Source organism: Rhamphochromis longiceps, linkage group LG19 (genome assembly GCF_057381845.1).
Source record: "Rhamphochromis longiceps isolate RC_006_pf linkage group LG19, R_longiceps_female_GT1.1, whole genome shotgun sequence".
Taxonomy (NCBI): Eukaryota; Metazoa; Chordata; class Actinopteri; order Cichliformes; family Cichlidae; genus Rhamphochromis; species Rhamphochromis longiceps.
The window spans coordinates 6,210,539-6,227,865 of NC_140575.1; the positions used below are offsets into that span (position 1 = coordinate 6,210,539).

General features: G+C 40.3%; 2 protein-coding genes across 5 annotated transcripts in view; one reads left to right on the top strand and one right to left on the bottom strand.

Moving 5' to 3' along the window:
• Positions 1-17,327, bottom strand: part of npas3 (neuronal PAS domain protein 3) — a 385,275-nt gene that overhangs the window by 239,990 nt on the left and 127,958 nt on the right. The window lies entirely within an intron of this gene.
• Positions 6,882-15,255, top strand: LOC146646075 (uncharacterized). Of its 4 annotated transcripts, XM_085391991.1 has the most exons (7): positions 6,882-7,005; positions 8,481-8,549; positions 8,660-8,708; positions 11,682-12,707; positions 12,874-13,029; positions 13,858-13,950; positions 14,229-15,255. In XM_085391991.1, the coding sequence occupies exons 2-7, from the start codon at positions 8,527-8,529 to the stop codon at positions 14,538-14,540; spliced, it is 1,659 nt and encodes a 552-aa protein (XP_085248117.1). In that variant the 5' UTR covers positions 6,882-7,005; positions 8,481-8,526; the 3' UTR covers positions 14,541-15,255. The 4 variants fall into 4 exon arrangements, with proteins under 4 accessions (XP_085248117.1, XP_085248120.1, XP_085248119.1 ...); XM_085391994.1 differs by lacking the exon at positions 11,682-12,707 and having other exon boundaries at positions 6,894-7,005; XM_085391993.1 differs by lacking the exon at positions 8,660-8,708 and having other exon boundaries at positions 6,946-7,005.

The window sequence follows — 17,327 nt, forward strand, 5'->3', positions numbered from 1 at the left end:
CACTACTTCTCAAATAAAGTCATACTAAAACTGCAGGTACACAAAAGTACACCTGGACCCCGCCCTGCAACCATCTCATTTGCCTGCCGAGTAACGCAAACGCAAAGAGACACAAACAGACACACATCTGTTGGGTGCCACCCTGCCAGCATCCCCGGCAGTGATTGATCAAAGCAGGTTACAGCAGCCTGGTGCTGAGGCCAGGCTGCAAACCACACACACACACACACACACACACACACACACACACACACACACACACACACACAATAAGGTTGCCTTCATTCATTTTAGATGAGCTGTCTTTTCCTCTTTTCTTTCTTTATTCTGATTTATTTTGATTTTGATAAAATGCTAGAAAATAGCAGCAATTTTCATTCTTGACAACCAAAATCAAACTCTCTCAACGCAACTCTAATCTGGTGTGGTGGGCTTTTGACCAATTTTTAACTGCAGGGAAAATAATTTGTATAAATTCTGCCCAATGCAATTAATCAGTGTCTGAACAGTCCATGCAAAGAAGTTATGGTTCCACTGACTTCAGTAACTAAAACAGTCCTGACTCAGCTTGTAGATGGTTTGGGAACTTATATGGAAAAGTAAAATCAGAGTCCCAACAAGTTAGGGAACCTGGTATCGTGAACACACACACACACACACACACACACACACACACACACACACACACACACACACACACACACACACACACACACACACACACACACACACAGTATTGGCTTCAGGCTGTTTTTCTACAGCAACCTAAAGGACATCTGCCTTACGTCCTTAACAATGCACCAGCTCCCAGCTTGTGGTTTACAGTCTAAAAGTGGACTGCTGGCAAGTTGTAGTTACATTACACATTGTGACATATCACCTCTCACAGTAACATATTTAACTTACAATCATCCAGGAGCTGCATACTGACAAAAACAGCAGTTATTATATTTCAGTTGAAACTTCCAATATAGGTCAATTTAGGGTAATCTGCATGGCAAGCTCAAGATGGACAGACATTATAGAAAATGATCAAACAATCTTCTTTGAGTAAGCACTTGGCAACAGTAAGAAGACCGAAACAAGAACAGCAAGTGTTGCCACTTGGCAACCAGCTGGGTAACCCCTTCAGGCACTTGTTTGGAGAGTTATTTTGAAAGCTCTGTTGAATAAGACAGATCCATACTTTGATTTGAATGTTCACCGGGATATTTAAAAAATGTATAATTATAGAAAAATCTGTAAGAAAAAAAAATAGGACTTCTTCAAAATGTAGTGACTTTGTTCCAAAAAAGAAAAAACTCATACACACCAAATATGATTTATTTTCTCTTGCTGCAGTCCTTCAACTCGAGCTTCTAACTGTACAGTTCATGCCACTAATCGATCCCTGCTCTGTTGTTCATGTGAGCCTTGAATATTTTAAACTAATATTGACATCCCGAATTAAAAGTTTAAATCCCACATTGAATGTTAAACACTGATATAAAAACGTGCACAGCACCCAAACGGCAATACATCATACCTAAATGTTTATCATCAAATGTCAAGTCGAGTCTGTCTTTTTCTACCCGGACACACCGCTCTCTTTGTATTTTCCAGAGTTCCTCTCTTGCTCCGTGTGTGTGTGTCTTTGTGTGTCATCCTCTCTGCCAGAGATCTTGTTTGTACAAAGCAACAGAAAGATGAATAATTGATGCTGGACGCAGTTCACAGCACGCTCTCTCTCTCACTCCAGCCATCCTACACCTCACTTTCCCATACTTGCTAACTTCCCCTCCTGTTATTGTTATTGTTGTTATTGCCAGTGTCAATAATCATAAAAAAAATAAAATAAAAAAGAAATAGCAAAAACACACACGCCAGGTTAGCTTCAAGAGAACAGAAGGGAGAAAGGTGATTGGTCCACAGCCATGTAAACCCATACACACATTCCTGCTGTATATGAGACCACGGGAATATCAAAGTATCATAAATCACAAAGCAGGACAGATATACACATGTGTAATGTGTGCGACCGCTCTTTATGCAAACAGATTGATAGTACTTGCTGTACTGTTGTTCTATGACAACCCACATGATATTGGGGCAGCTAATTCAGAACCAGCTAGAAGCACTAAGTAAAGGAAACTGTTACATTAACTAGAGAGCTGATGTGGAGACCAATATATATTTTGAAATATTTCCATCCATCCATGGGAAATGGACTGATGCTTATATAGCACTTTTCTACTTTCTCGGAGTACTGAAAGCACAACCCAATCACGTTCTCCAGGAATACTGCAGACTGGAGGAGCCAGGGATCAAACCACCAACCTTGCGACCAGTAGGAGACCTGCTCTACCTCCTGAGCTACAGCCACTCCGTCCGTCTGTCCATCCATCCATCTTCTGTTGTTTATTTAGGTTTGGGTGGTCGGGGCCAGCATCAGACAATTAGAAAGTTAAAAGTCAGCTAAACTACACAATTGAACAGATAAATAGCTTGTGTGTGTGACTAGGTAAAAAACTAGTTGGAGATCTAGCCCTTGTTGTAAGAGACCTGGGGTTTAACACAGCACAGATCACCTAATCCCTGCATAAAGGCCAGCAGATGCATTTCTACACATTCAACTGGCAGATCTCTATTTGAACTGCTGAAGTCTGCCAACAGTTACTAGGCATCAGCAAGCCACTTTGCAACCCACCTCCATCCCAGCTTCATATCCACCTTTCATTATGTGTCTGACTTAATCAGTATTATATTTTTTGTCAATGATACTAATAGATGTAGGAAGGAAAACATATTAAAAACAATGTGGCAACATAAATGAAAGCAATTGGCAGAGCCAAGGGATCGCAACACCAACCCTCCAATTAGGCAAAGACCTATTCTATTTCCTGGACCACAGCCACCACAACAATGCAGTTGGCAATACAATCGATGTTGACATAAACAGCACAAGTCATAAAGCAAAAAGTAACAAAATATGTAAGAATAAGTATAATGTAAGAAGAGGAAAGAAAGGGAAACGTAATATAAAAAGGCATGAAGGAGAGTGGTACATGAGGAGGCAGTGAGATATGAAGGAATGAAGAGGAAAATTAGTGTGAGGAATATATTGGAGAGAGGAAGCAACTAAAAATGATAGAATGGGAGGGGAGTGAATAGAATGGCGGTTAGAGGCAGAATGAGAGGAGGATTTGCATAAATACCCCTTGTGCTTTTGTTGGTGCAATTAGCTTCAATAGCTTTTAGCTTTTCACATCCACAATGTCTCTGTGTGGGTGTCTTCATGAAGCGAGCTGCATGCTATGATATGCCTGAGTGTGGGGAATTAGAACCGAAGAGCTGGTTACATAGAGAGAGAGAAGAGTGGATCTTCTCTCTCTCTTGTAGTGTTTCACTACAAGGCCGGAATTCATAGAAGGACTACGTGGGCCATGCAGGGTCCCATGGGGCTAGCATGGACATTCAGGGCCATTTCTTTCTACAAGGGGCCTCAATATGAGCAATTATAACTTCAGACTTATTCCTACTCAAGGCCATATAGGGTCGGCAGGGTTTACTGAATAGCTCACACTGTGGGGCTTAGAGGAACTCGGAGACCACAGATTCTTTTCAGTCTTTTCATGCTATAGGCTTTAATGTAGCATAACAGTCCAGTTATGTCCCTCGCAAACCAACATGCACACAGCAGTTTTATTCTGAACTCTCAAAAATGGCACACAGTCTTCACTGGCAGGCGTAGGTGCTCAGTTTTCAGATTTTGGATCCCTATGAAAACAATGTACTGCAGGTGGTGCAAATTATTTAATCATAGCAAAAACTAAAACATCTACTTTCTAAAAATACTGCAAGGGGTCCCCTGAGTTCCTGGATATTACAGGGTGTTGTTAAAGGAAGGGGTGATGCAATGTAACAGTAAAAATGCTACTGTTGCAACATTTTTGAAATGCATGTCTATCATCAAATTGAAATTAGCTTATAGTTAAAGAAAATCCAAGTTTCAAACTTTATTATACTTTTGTACTATTTCAGTCAAATATAATTTTATAATTTACATCCTACATAGCGTCTCATTATTTTTTTTTTTTAATGGGACTGCAAATTAGGTAAACTAAGCCTAAGTTTCAAAATATGCTCCCAAAGGGACTGAAACTCCCCCCAAAATACTTTGAATAAACAATTTCATGTTTTTGTCTGGCTCACGCTGTAGCAGCTGCAAACATGTTTCTGCATTTTTAATTATCTCGTCCTTTCAATCCCTCTTTTTTTCCGTCTCTCTCTCTCACACACACACACACACACACACACATACAAAATCAGTGCATATGTGTGAGTTTGAGTTCTTAATCATGGCAGGACCTGGCGGACTCACTGAAGCTTCCAACAAACCAGCCGGCCTCCTGCCTGACCTACAGACACATTACCACCTCTCCTGGCCAGATGGACCTGTCTGTGTGCCCGTGTGTGTGTGTGTGTGTGTGTGTGCATTAGCGTCTGATGCGCGTCCTTGAATGAAGACGTGATGGTCAAACTATGTGTGTATCCATGTGTGATTGCGTAAATGAGAATGAATGTGTGTGTGCTAACTAACTGGACATCCCATCAGCAGAGCATCTGTGATTTCAGCTCTCCAGAGGGAGTTCCCTGTCAGCCAGACAGGTTTATATGCCCACCGGCACGACAACAGGATTGGGCAAGAGTCTTAGAGAAAGAACATCGGGGGCAAAGAGAGAGAGAAAGAGAGCGAGGGAGACAAAAAGACCATCTGAAAGAGGAGCGACAGAATTGCCTTTTGTCCAGCAATGATTAATAACTTAAACCAGAAGGTGAGAGAAAATTTGTGTGTGTGTGTTTGTTTGTGTGTGTGCACTGGTATCAGCAGTCTCCTGGAGAGGAGCTGGACTCTGTTTCAGTCTGGAGTTGCCCTTGGCGAGAGGCAGCATGCTGGGGTGGGTATCTTAGTATCCCCTCAGCTTTCTGGCTGTTGGAGTATTTCCTAGTGGATGAGAGGGTTTGTTCCCTGTGCCTTTGGGAGAGGGAATGGGTCCTGACTGTCTGCGCTTATGTGCCAAATGACAGTTCAGAGTACCCAGCCTTCTTGGAGTCCTTGGGTGGGGTACTTGAGGGTGCTCCACCTGGGGACTCTGTTGTCCTACTGAGAGACTACAAGACTCGTGTGGGCAATGACAGTGAGACCTGGAGGGACCTCCCCATTCTACGAGATCTTCAACTGGCAGATTTTGGGAGGGTGAGGACACTGAGGCAGTTAAACAATTCCTTGGTGGCAGTGCCTCGTGGGTGGATGAGGTCCACCCTGAGTTCCTGAAGGCTTTGAATGTTTTAGGACTCTCTTGGTAGACACACCTCTACAAAGTTGTGTGGAGATCAGGAGAGGTACCTTGAGTTTGGCAGTACAGGGTGTTTTTTTTCCATCTTTAAGAAGGAGGACCGGATGTAGTGCTCCAATTACAGGGGGCTCACACTCCTCAGCCTTCCTAGGAAAGTCCATGCAGGGGTGCTGGAAAGGAGAGTCCATCCATTAGTCGAACCTCGGATAAAGGAGAAACAATATGTTTTTGTCCCAGTAGAGGAACTCTGGATCAGCTCCTTACCCTCTCTTCCACTTGGGCAATCTCAGAATGTCATCTCTGCTTTTCGCAGATGATGTGGTTCTGTTGGCTTCATCTGGTGGCAGCCCACTCTGGGTCAGCCCCAAGTTTAAGTATGTTTCATGAGTTCACGAGTGAGGGGAGAGGGAGATCAACAGACAGATTGGTGCTGTGGCTACAATGATGTGGATGCTGTACCACTCCATCGTGGTGAAAAGAAAGCTGAGTGTAAAAGCGAAGCTCTCAATTTATCGGTCGATGTATGTCCCTACCCTCACCTATGGTCATGATCCTTGAGTAGTGACGGAGAGAACGAGATCGCGAATACAAGCGGTGGAAATTAGCTTTTGTCTGAAGTGTGGCTGGCCTCTCCTTTAGAGATAGGGTGAGGAGTTAGGCCATCTGGGAGGAGTTCAGAGTAGAGCCAGTTCTCCTCCACATCAAAAGAAGCCAGTTGAGGTGGTTCGGGAAACTGGTTGAGGTTTTCTGGGCATGTCCCACAAGGAGGAGGCCCTGGGGCAGACCCGGGACACCCTCCAGAGGTGTCCCAGAGATTATATCTCTCAGAATGGGAACACAGGCCACAGGAGGTGGCGGCCGGGGAGTGGGAGGTCTGGGTTTCTCTGCTTTGGCTGTTGCTCCCACGCCCCGATCCCGGCAGAAGCAAATGGATGGATGGAAATATGAGTGCCTTGATTTCTGCTAACAGAGAGAGCTGAAAGCAGCCTGGAAGTGTGTCGTTCGGGTGTTTTGTTGGTCCATAAGTCCAACAGCCAGAGTGATCCCTTTAATGTTCATCTTGTCTTTATTAGACATTAATCTTAATCTCCAGACAACCTAACAATAAAAATCATCCTAATAATTGGTTATTTCTGAGATCACATATATTAAACCAAGAAGTATCAGGCTTCAGACTGACCAAAGGAATCAGATTTCCCCACTTTCCCAGAGGACCCTGATGATTTAAGATTAAAAAAAAAAATCACCTAGAGTCCAGACAGTCTGTATGGCATCACATTTTGTTCATCCACCTCCAGACATTCCATATCTTAAATGTATGCACTGAGTTTTTACCATTCAGTCCTCATCCCTTTTGCTTCTTTATGCACTCAAAAAAATCAACTAGGGCATGTGTTTGATTAACAAAGTAGTAATATGTTTACATCACATGAAGAAATCATTTTTATGCTCATTAAATGATTCATTCTTTTTTGTTGAATATAAATCAAAGAAAACTTTGATGAGTTAAATTCGTTCATGGCAATCCAATGAGAATGAGGTCCATCAAACCAAAGGCTCTGATAGCGTCATGTATTGCGCATGCTCCACGCCCACCGGATGCGGAAAGGTCCGTTGAGAAGTTAACGAGCGCACGTGGAGTTACTTCTTTGGCATACCTGATAGTGAGGTAAGTAATATTTCTTGATATATTTATTTAGGTTAGTGGAGTGAGAGATAAATACTATTAGTTAAAAAATTTTACCTGTGTAGTGTGGAGATTTATATATAGCAGGGAGGTTGTAGACCCAAACATTTTTCAAATGTAAGTCGGTGAATTTAATGTTTTTTAAAAAAACTTAACCGGAGTCGCTAATTGTTGCAACAGAGCAAAAACTGATGAGGTTATTTTGGTAAGTTCGTTTTTTTGTTTTTGTTTCTGTCGACTTTGAATGAGGTGTGTTTCATGGTTATCTGCGTTGGTAGGACTGTTTTTCTTCTCTGGAGTTAGCTAACTTTGAAGAGCGGGAAAGCCGCGTAGAGCCGTAACGTCTTCGCATATAGCTCCGTGAATGAAGGGTTACTTTCTGCTTAACCGGAGTTGGTGATTGTTGGTAGTAGTGGTAAGACTGACCGACATGGTTTTGGTGATTTTATGAGTGTTTTATGATGCTCTATCTAAAATTCCTGTTTTTGTCAGTGGAGTTTAGTCGCGGGCAACCGCATTAACTGGATTGATGAAAGGTTTAATTCAACTAAACCAGCGTTTAGGGGAGTTAATAACAAGGAGTAAGATAAAATCTGTCACAATAATTGCATGTGCATTTTCTTTTTTTGTAATATATTCACTTAATTTTTGAATTCAGAATGATTTAGGTGGATAATTGTTTGGGTTATAGTTTCTCTGGTGCTCTGCATTAGGCTGACTAACGGTGCGTTCACACCGAACGCGATAGACGCCCCTAGCTGATCTCGTGCACATTTGCACCTCGAAGCGCGTCCAGCATGAACTGGTCGAGGTTTATATGCAATTTTCACGCGTATGAAGAAGAGATCTGGGAGGAAGTAGTGCCAGACGGTATGTTATTAAAATGGCAGCTGTCAATCTAGCGTTTGAAGAAAGAGTCTCCCTTTTCTATTTGCTGTGGAGAGCAGAGCAGTGCCTAAAGGATGTCCTCACTGTACCTGGGTCCATCAGGTCTTCCACAAGCGTGAGCAGTTTGGTGAGTTTCACCACTTGCTCCAGAAGCTCCGTCTGGATGACGGCCGCTTTCAGCTGTACCACCTTCTGTCCCTTGCCGAGTTTGAGGAGCTGCTGTCCCGCAGATTTTACCAGCTGGAACGGTAGACGTGATAAGCGCGAATGCACAAAATGCACCACACAAACTGCAGTGCGTATTTTACTTCGCGCTTCAAAGGCGTCAGTCGTGTGAAGTAGGCAGAAAAGCGTTTTCTCAATGCAAATCTGCTTCCGAAGTTTAGCTGGACCCCCAGTCGCGCTTCATCGTGCTCCTCCATTGACTTTACATGTAAACCTGAAGCTCTGGTCGCGTCTATCGCGTTCGGTGTGTACGCACCGTAACAGTCTTCACATTTCACAGTATGTAGATATTAACACAAATTTGTCAGAGTAATAACTTTGTTTTAATTAATTTCTCTCCCCAGAAATACATCACAAAATAAAGCCACATTCCCATGCTCTGAGATTCTTATGCACCTCCTCAACAATACATGGTAAGTTCATGTTTGCCTTATTATTATTATGTTATTTATTTATTTATTTTGGATGATGCAGAAGTTTAATCTCCTTGACGTTTTCTAATGCATATTTCATTTTTTATCAGTGACGTGTATGTGGCAGTGCAAGCATTGTGTTACCAGAGAGAGCAGCAGGTACAAATTACTTCAACATTATAAACTACATCATCATTACGGAATAGGTCAACATTATCTGTGCATATATGTTAATTGTCCGTGCACATTTAAGACTTGGAGTGGACTGAACACTCATGTCTATAAAGCTCATTCATCTCAGTTTACACAGACAGCTTCAAGTTCAGTAACTTTTAAATGTGAGTTATGTGACTGCAGTGACGTCTTCTCTGAGAGAGATTTTTTTTGTCCATATTGGAACACATCTGCGAAGTAACGAGACAGTTAGTTGTGTGTTTCTTGGTTGCCCTTTCAAGACAAATATTTACAATACATTTTATACACACAAAAAGAGGAAGCATCATCCACACACACTTAAAGATTTTAAAGCCAGTGTAGTTACACGTGTGGACCCAGTTCAAGTGATAGAGTCCTCTGATAATGTAAGGGCTAGCTGTTCTGAAGATGTATCCTATGGTGAATTTGAAAGTGAGTCAGTGACAGAATGTGATAATAGTGCTGTTGAAAATCAGCCCGAACTAACTGAACGGAAATTAGCAGTAATATTGTTGAAATTGGAACACATATTTCATGTTCCAGCAAAAGGATTAGATGAGTTCTTAGAGGAGTTAGTTTTTCTGTTGAGTTCAGCTACCTCTGACAAAACGTACAATTACAGAAATTTTTAAGAGCCATAACCTCCATATTAGTCAGGCTGTTATTGAAGAGCTTGCAAATTCTGTATGTGTTTCTAACCCTGTGGCTAAAATATTGGGAAAGTGTGGCCCTCTTGCCACTCCTTATAAAAGAAAACTATACTACATACAAAATTTTAGGGTTGTAGAGCCTGTTGAGTATTTTTTATCGATAGACCAAAGGAAGTCATTTCAGTACATCCCTTTATTACAGTTATTGCAGGAAATATTGAGTCACAATAAATTGCTGGATAGAGTGATTGAAGAACAAATAGCTCAAGAAAATAGAGAGAATCTGAATGGTGATCAGAGGGTTTACAGATCTTTTCGAGATGGGGAGCATTATAAAAGAAATAGCTTTCTAGATGGTGAGAAGTTGAGAATTTCTATTAACCTTTATATTGATGATTTTGAGGTTTGTAATCCTCTTGGGACCTCACGGAAAAAGCACAAGCTTTGTGGTGTATATTGGGTCTTGGGCAATTTACCACCTGGTTCTCATTCAGCCCTTTCATCCATTTATTTGGCAATCCTTTGCAAGAGTGAAGATTTGAGGACATTTGGGTTTGAAAAAGTCTTTGATCCACTTTTGAGAGATCTGGTAACTTTGGAGCAACATGGTGTGTTCATCAGTCAGTTGAACGAGTGTATTAAAGGAACTGTGAGCTGCGTCATAGCTGACAACCTAGGAGCCCATGGGCTGGCAGGTTTTGTGGAAAGTTTTTCTGCTGAATACATATGCAGATTCTGTACAGCTAAAAAATCTGAAATAAAGTCAGTGACTGCTGGTGATTTTGAGCATAGAACACCGGAACTTCATGAATTCCATTTGAAGCGTGCACAAGAAACAGCAAGTGCTTGTTGTGGAGTTAAGCGAGATTGTATTTTGAGTAAGAATCTGAGCCATTTTTGTCACTGCAGGCTACCCTCCAGATGTAGCACATGATCTGCTAGAGGGCATAATACCAGTGGAGCTTGCGCATTGTTTTTCTTTTTTAATCTCTAAAAAGTATTTCACCTTAGAAAAACTTAACAACTTGATCCAAAATTTTGAGTATAAATGGGCAGATAAAACCAACCGGCCTCATGCAATTCCCCAGACTTTCTCATTAAAAAAAAATATTGGTGGAAATGCACATGAAAATTGGTCTCTGCTTCGTTTGTTGCCTCTAATTATTGGTCCACTTGTTCCAGAGGATGAACCTGCATGGCATATTGTTTTGGATCTGAAGGACATTGTGGAGCTTGTTGTAGCCCCTGTCCAGTCTGATGAGTCGATTTCCTACCTTGAGTGTAAAATCAGTGAACATCACCAGAGATACCAAGAACTTTTTCCAAACAACAGTCTTCTCCCTAAACATCATTATTTGGAGCACTACCCTGCTCTGATTCGGCATTTTGGGCCTCTTGTCCACAAATGGACAATGAGATTTGAGGCGAAACATAGTTTTTTTTAAACAAATTGCTCGCCATACAAACTGTTTTAAGAACATATCTGTTACACTTGCCAAAAAACATCAGCTCGTGATTGCCTCTGACTTGCACTCTTCTGACCATAAGACACCTTTAATGGTAAATGTTGGCTCATCAGTACCAATTGATGTTCTGAAAAGTGATATCGCAGTAGCTATAAAGCAAAGATTACCAGATGAAACTGATGTCCATATTACAAAAAGCGTGTCATACAATGGCATGAACTACAGCACAGGAATGATAGTTGTTCATGGGCAAATATTTGGTTTGCCAGAGTTTGGAGAAATTCTGCAGATTTTTATTTTGCATGGCAGAATATACTTTTTTGTAAAAAAGTTCTCTGTTTGGTATCGAGAGCACTTCAGAGCTTTTGAGCTTGACATGTCACATGCGAGAGAGGTGTCTCTGATTGAGCATGGGGAATTACTCGATGACTACCCGTTAGCTGCCTATTCAGTGGGAGGCCTGCGTCTGGTTACTCTGAAGAGACACACTAACTTGCAGGGTAAACAGGAGTGATGTTTGTAAGTATTTTCCCCCTATATCACCTGGCACAGTAAATAATACATCATACTTTGCAGACCAATTGCTACTTAATTTATTGAGAGTAGATTTCTTTTAAGCATCTTATGCAAGAATTGTCATTAATTAGAAGAATGCAAGACAAATCTGGAAAATGCACTATTCACTTCTCCAGTAAAAAAATTCCTCGAGGCCAAGGTGACATCATCAAATTATCGTTGACATTAGAATTTGTTACACACACTCGCACAATAGTCAATGAGTACATCTTTATTTATTTTTTAAATATTTGATATTTGTCCAGGTCAGCATGATGCCCCAGCCCATAAGACTGAGGATCATTCTCGGAGAAGATGATGCCAGGAAACTAATTTTACCAGCTGGGATATCAGACTCCATTGAGGAATTGTGTCAGGAAATAAAGACAAATTTTGGAGTGCAACAGGATTTTTGTCTTCAATATCAAGATCCTGATTTCGGAAATGATTTTGTAAATCTGACTGCGATCTCTGAAATTAATGATAAAGCAACTTTAAAGGTTGTATACTTGGATAGTGTGCAGTTGCAAAGTTTTACAGAAGATGGAGTGACATGTCAACCAGTGCGAAGTCCAACACATTCCTTTTCAAGCTCTTCAGACACAGACAATACAAGGCCCGTTTCATCGTCAGGTTCATCACCGTCTACAAGACTGTCAGTGTGGCCAAGTGTCTTCACAGTCCCTCGTTTCAGCTATGAGGCTGAACTGCAACTTGAAAAGGCCAATGCTGAGTTCATTGCTGGTGGAACTCATTTGACCCCCTCACCAAAACTGAAATCCCACCTTTTAGAAAGGCTGGCTGAAGAAATAATAAAATTTAAAGTCTATCCAACTGACAATGACCTGAATGAAGTTGCAGAAGCCCTTGTCAAACAGCATCCTTGTCTGAGGGAGCAGGGATCCTTTAATGGCTGTTATGGTTGGAAAATTAGCCTCAAGTATAAAATGGCCAATGTCCGGACCAAACTAAGAGGCCTGGGCTGTGCTGAGGTGTTGGTAAATTCACTAAAGAACAAGGCCCAAGACAAAAGTAAGGCAGCATTGAATGTGAAAAAGCCTAGAAGAGCAGAAGTCAATTACTGTCCGCAGTATCCAAAAGGAGAAACCACTGACAGCCTGGAAAAAGAGAGAATTGCACTGCTTTCAGAGGTTCAGAAGAGAAACAATGACAATATAGTGACAATGAAAATGCAGAAGATTTTTTCGTACAGAAGGCAAGAAGTTATTCAAGGACAGCCCTTCATTGCAGATTTTAAAAGCAGATGGCCAGCTCTGTTCACCGAGAAAGAGGTGCATGTCCTATATGTCTAACTTTATGTCGCAAGAGTGTGTTTATGGTTGACCAGTTATTTCTTGCTTCACTAATATTGACATAACATAGTGATAAAACAGCTAATAATTCCTGGTATGTCCTTCCTCTGGTGCATATTATAAGTGCATTGTTCATGTTTTTCAGATTGACAAGGAATTCCTGCGCATATCGACAGTACCGCTGCTATCTAGATTCTTTTATGAGCTAGACTTGTACACTCCACGCATGATGGAGCTCTTTCGAGGCAAAGGTGGGGTGGCTGGCAGAAAAATGAGACACATCATGGTGGCCATCTCCAAGGTGGGTTAGATCTGTGCTTAAGAACTTTTTATGCCCATAATCTGGCAATTTTATGAGCAAAGATATCTATACATATGGTAGGCAAAAGTCCTAAGAGGTTTTCATATTTTATACAAATTATATAAGCATCAGTCTTTTATTAATAAGTAATTGATAAAATCGTATGGTTAATTTTGATCAAAATGGGGAAAAAAAACCCCAAAAAAACATTAGTGTTGCCTCATTTTGTGTCTGATTTGGTTTAGACAGATGTTTTGAGGTGGCTGTAGCTCAGGTGGTAGAGCAGGTCAGCTACTAATCAGAAGCTTGGCGGGTTGGTCCCAAGCTCCTCCAGTGTGCATGCCAAATATCCTTGGGTAAGATACTAACCCCAAGTTGCTCACCGATGCATTCATTGGAGTGTGAATGTGTATGAATGTTAGACAGTAAGCACTAAACCCGGTGGCGCCAGTGTTCGACAGCCTCGACCTCTGTCAGTGCGCCCCAGGGTGGCTGTGGCTACAATGTAGCTTACCATCACCAGTGTGTGAATGTGTGTGTGAATGGGTGTGTGAATGGGTGGATGACTGGATATGTAAAGCGCTTTGGGGTCCTTAGGGACTAGTAAAGCGCTATATAAATACAGGCCATTTAAACAGTTTAGAAAAAGTGATTGGGTGAATGAATTGTTGTATAAAGGCAGCTTTGAGTGCTCTGAGTAGAAAAACGCTATATAAGAACCAGTCTATTTACCATGTGGCCTTTTGGACTCTTCCAAACTAAGTATTCCTTTTTCAAACTGCTGCCTAAAAGTTAAATATTGTCATTATGGATTCCCTTTTTTCTTAGGATGACACAATACATACAAGACGAGCATGCATCCTGAAGTCCTTGTGTGTCTACCTGAATGAAGACCATGAGAAACTTGTGAAGGAATATACGGTCAGTTACATTCACAAGTTGTTCTGTGTTATGTAATTTGCTCCAGGAGTTATGGGTAATTTCGATATATGAAATGGTAAAATGTGACACCACGTGTGAATAAAAGATATTGCAATTGGTCCTTGTTTTGTTTCATGTCAAATTTCTGAGGTGTGAAACCAGAGACATAGAATTTAGTAAATATATCAGCATATTCACGCTGATTGCTGAATTCCTTTTTTTTTTTTTTTTTTCATATGTAGACTCAAACAAATGTATTATTATATTTTACGTCACAGAACACTGAGGCCAACACTGAAGCCATGGAACAAACTGTGATGGGAGTGTATGTCATACATCAGGAGGGTGCGGAGCCTGGAGATGACCCAGAGAACATCGGTGTCCTGATTGAAGGCGTGGAGGTTCTCACTGGTTTGAGGAGCATTGCAATTGCTTGTGCTCTGTTATTTGGACTGATATACTGTCTGAACCTAAGCTACCCACCGGAGCTCAAATGCACTTTTGAAGTCTTGCAAAAGATTATCATGAAGCTGGATGGACAGAGGTTGTCATCCAAGGCACAGTTCCTAAAAAACAAGCTAATGGGGTGAATGAGCTTGAAACGGACTCATGCAAGCCAGATATTTTTTTTTTCAAGGTTTCTGCAATGCAAATATGTGTTTACTGTTTTAAAGTTTAAAATTGTAAGTTATAAAATGTTCATATAAACTATGTGGTTTGCTCTGTGGCTATTACACAAAGATTGTTCGTCCATAACTTAAAGTCTTATACACTTGAAGTGTAAACACTGATTTTTGCCAGATGGCAATTGTTACAAAGGCAAATGCACACTGGTTTTCACAAATTGTTTGAGTGGAGCAGTTATGCTCAAAATTGAATGTTTTCTCCACACGTTAAATAGCATAAAGTCACTATTAATGGATACAGCCTGATTAAATGGAGGACTAATGTATGCAAGCAACATAGTAATGTTGTAATATTATAGTAATGTTGAATGTTATGTCTGAGCTTTAAATTGTGTTAAAATTCATATTGTTGTTTGCAATGCATATTTTACTACATTTTACGAAAGTTGCTTTGGGGATAATATTTTTTGTCTGCAAACTATTCAACAGACTTATTTCATTTTTATTATTAGGGTTAGGGTTATTTTATTGTATTTTTTCTTTCAGTCAGCATGTCTTGATCTGGAAGTTCTGTGGTCTTGGTATGAGATCGTTAAAGGGGAGAAAGCTAGGCTGAACTGGGATCCTGCCAACTGTTTTAAGAATGTTCAAGCAAAATAAAAGATGGTTTTGCAAGTTATCATTTATGTATGTTTCATTAATTTAATTAAAAGTAATGTTTACATAAGCAATACAAACACTAACTGAAACATGATTGGTGTAAGTACTACAGACATAAATTACATTTGTTCATTCAACAAGATTAACATTGGTGTAACAAACAAATATTTTACTAGTTCATGTAACAAGACTGACTTTTGATGTGCCAAAGTGTTTTAACAATATAACATGAATTTAAATTAATTTAATTAGACTAACTTGGTACAAACATGTTAACTGAATAAAAATCAAATTAACTGAATGTTAATGTTTAAATTATGTTACACTTACAAACATATTTAGTGTTGAAACAACACAATCAAGATGGATTGATTTAACATGATTTGTTTAGATGGAATATAGGTGGCAAGATGAAATTAAGTTCATCCAATGAATTATTTTTTTGAGTGTGCTTATCGGTTATCATCGGTTCTCCGTTGCAGACAAAATTAAATTGTGTTTATGTTTCCATTTACTTTGTATGTATTCAACTTTAAAATAGTGCCTCATCATTCTGTCACATCACAGAGCTGTGATACGTGGAAAGACTTTCAGAACAGCTAGTCTGACTCCTAAAGGCCTCAAAACTTACAACAACACACCTAATTTGCAAGGAAAATAACCATAGACTGTATATAAAAGATGGATGCAGCCACTGGGACTTCAACCACTGGTTTGTGTAGTCTTTCTATTAGGCCACCAGATGAAACTGTCGGCTGTTGTTTTGTTTTGAAATCAGGTGTATCTGGCCAAAAATTAAACGCATGCGCCGGCAGCTAAGCTAAGCAGTTAAGTGACTTGTTCCGCGGTAAAGAATACACTGTGATACTAAAATTAGCAACTGAGACTATAAATGTTTGCTGACATCACAGAAAAGGAAGCCCCGAGTGCTGTTTTCCAAAAGACATCCTTTTGAGGTCAGACGTGTGGTACCCCACTGCCCATTAGATAGCATGCAGATTTAAGGCACTTCCTGAGTAGCAAACCTTTTTAGACCAGGAAGCTACATTAACCTGTTACATACAGCCTATGAGAACAGGTAGTCGTCAGAGGACGACTCAAGTGATATGTGACAGCACTTTGACATGTATAATAGAAAGGACCATAGAAGGGAGACTGAATAAAGATTAGAAACAGACAACTGACTTTAGCTGTCTGTGAGATATGTGAGCACAAATGTTTTTCAAAGAAAGTAACTATCATTAGAAAACCAATGAAGGAAATTTCACAAACTAACAGAAATCAACTTCTTCATTCATATTATAATCTATGGAGGACAGTTTAACATTAGCAAACTAATTAGGGGTTAGTCACCATTTGAATTTATACACTAAGCCAATTAGTAAATTACCAACAATGATAACAACACACTGTAAATCATCTGCTCACCAACGAGGCTGTGTTTTTATTCAGAGAGACCGTTTAACTGGGCAGTAAAATGCCTCTTTATACATTTCACCCTGTTTGGTTTTCAATTCCAGCTAATGCAGTCACACTGCCACAATAAAAACTGTGGAGCTGATAATTAAAGGACTCCATAAAAAGTCTGCTTTAGTCAGACAGAATGAGCTGCAGAGTGTGTTTGGCTAACAGCATCAGTGATTGATCCGCCTTAAAAAAAAGCTCTAAACTGGTTTCATGAGAACAACAACAAGCACAATCACTGAGAGTGCAGACGGCTGCTACTATTACTGGTGCTTATGTTGTTAATGCTACTGATACCGCTGATAAACAGCAGTGTTTGGAAGACGGCACTGGTGATCGATCCAAACTAGTTTAATGAGGACATGAAACAGACAAATAGTTTGGTAATATTTCACATACTACTGCTACTAACTGAGTACCTAACAGATGGATGTGAAAAACAAAATCAAAGAGAGCTACAGACTGTATATAAAAGAAGGATGCACACTCCAATTTGAAAAGTAAAGCCAATGCGTAAGTCCTTTTAACGTTCATTCCTACTAATAGCCAGCAGGTGGCGATGCCTGTGAGTGGAAAAAGAAGTCTGATTTTATAGAACCTTGTGAGAAAATAAGTTATGACATTAGT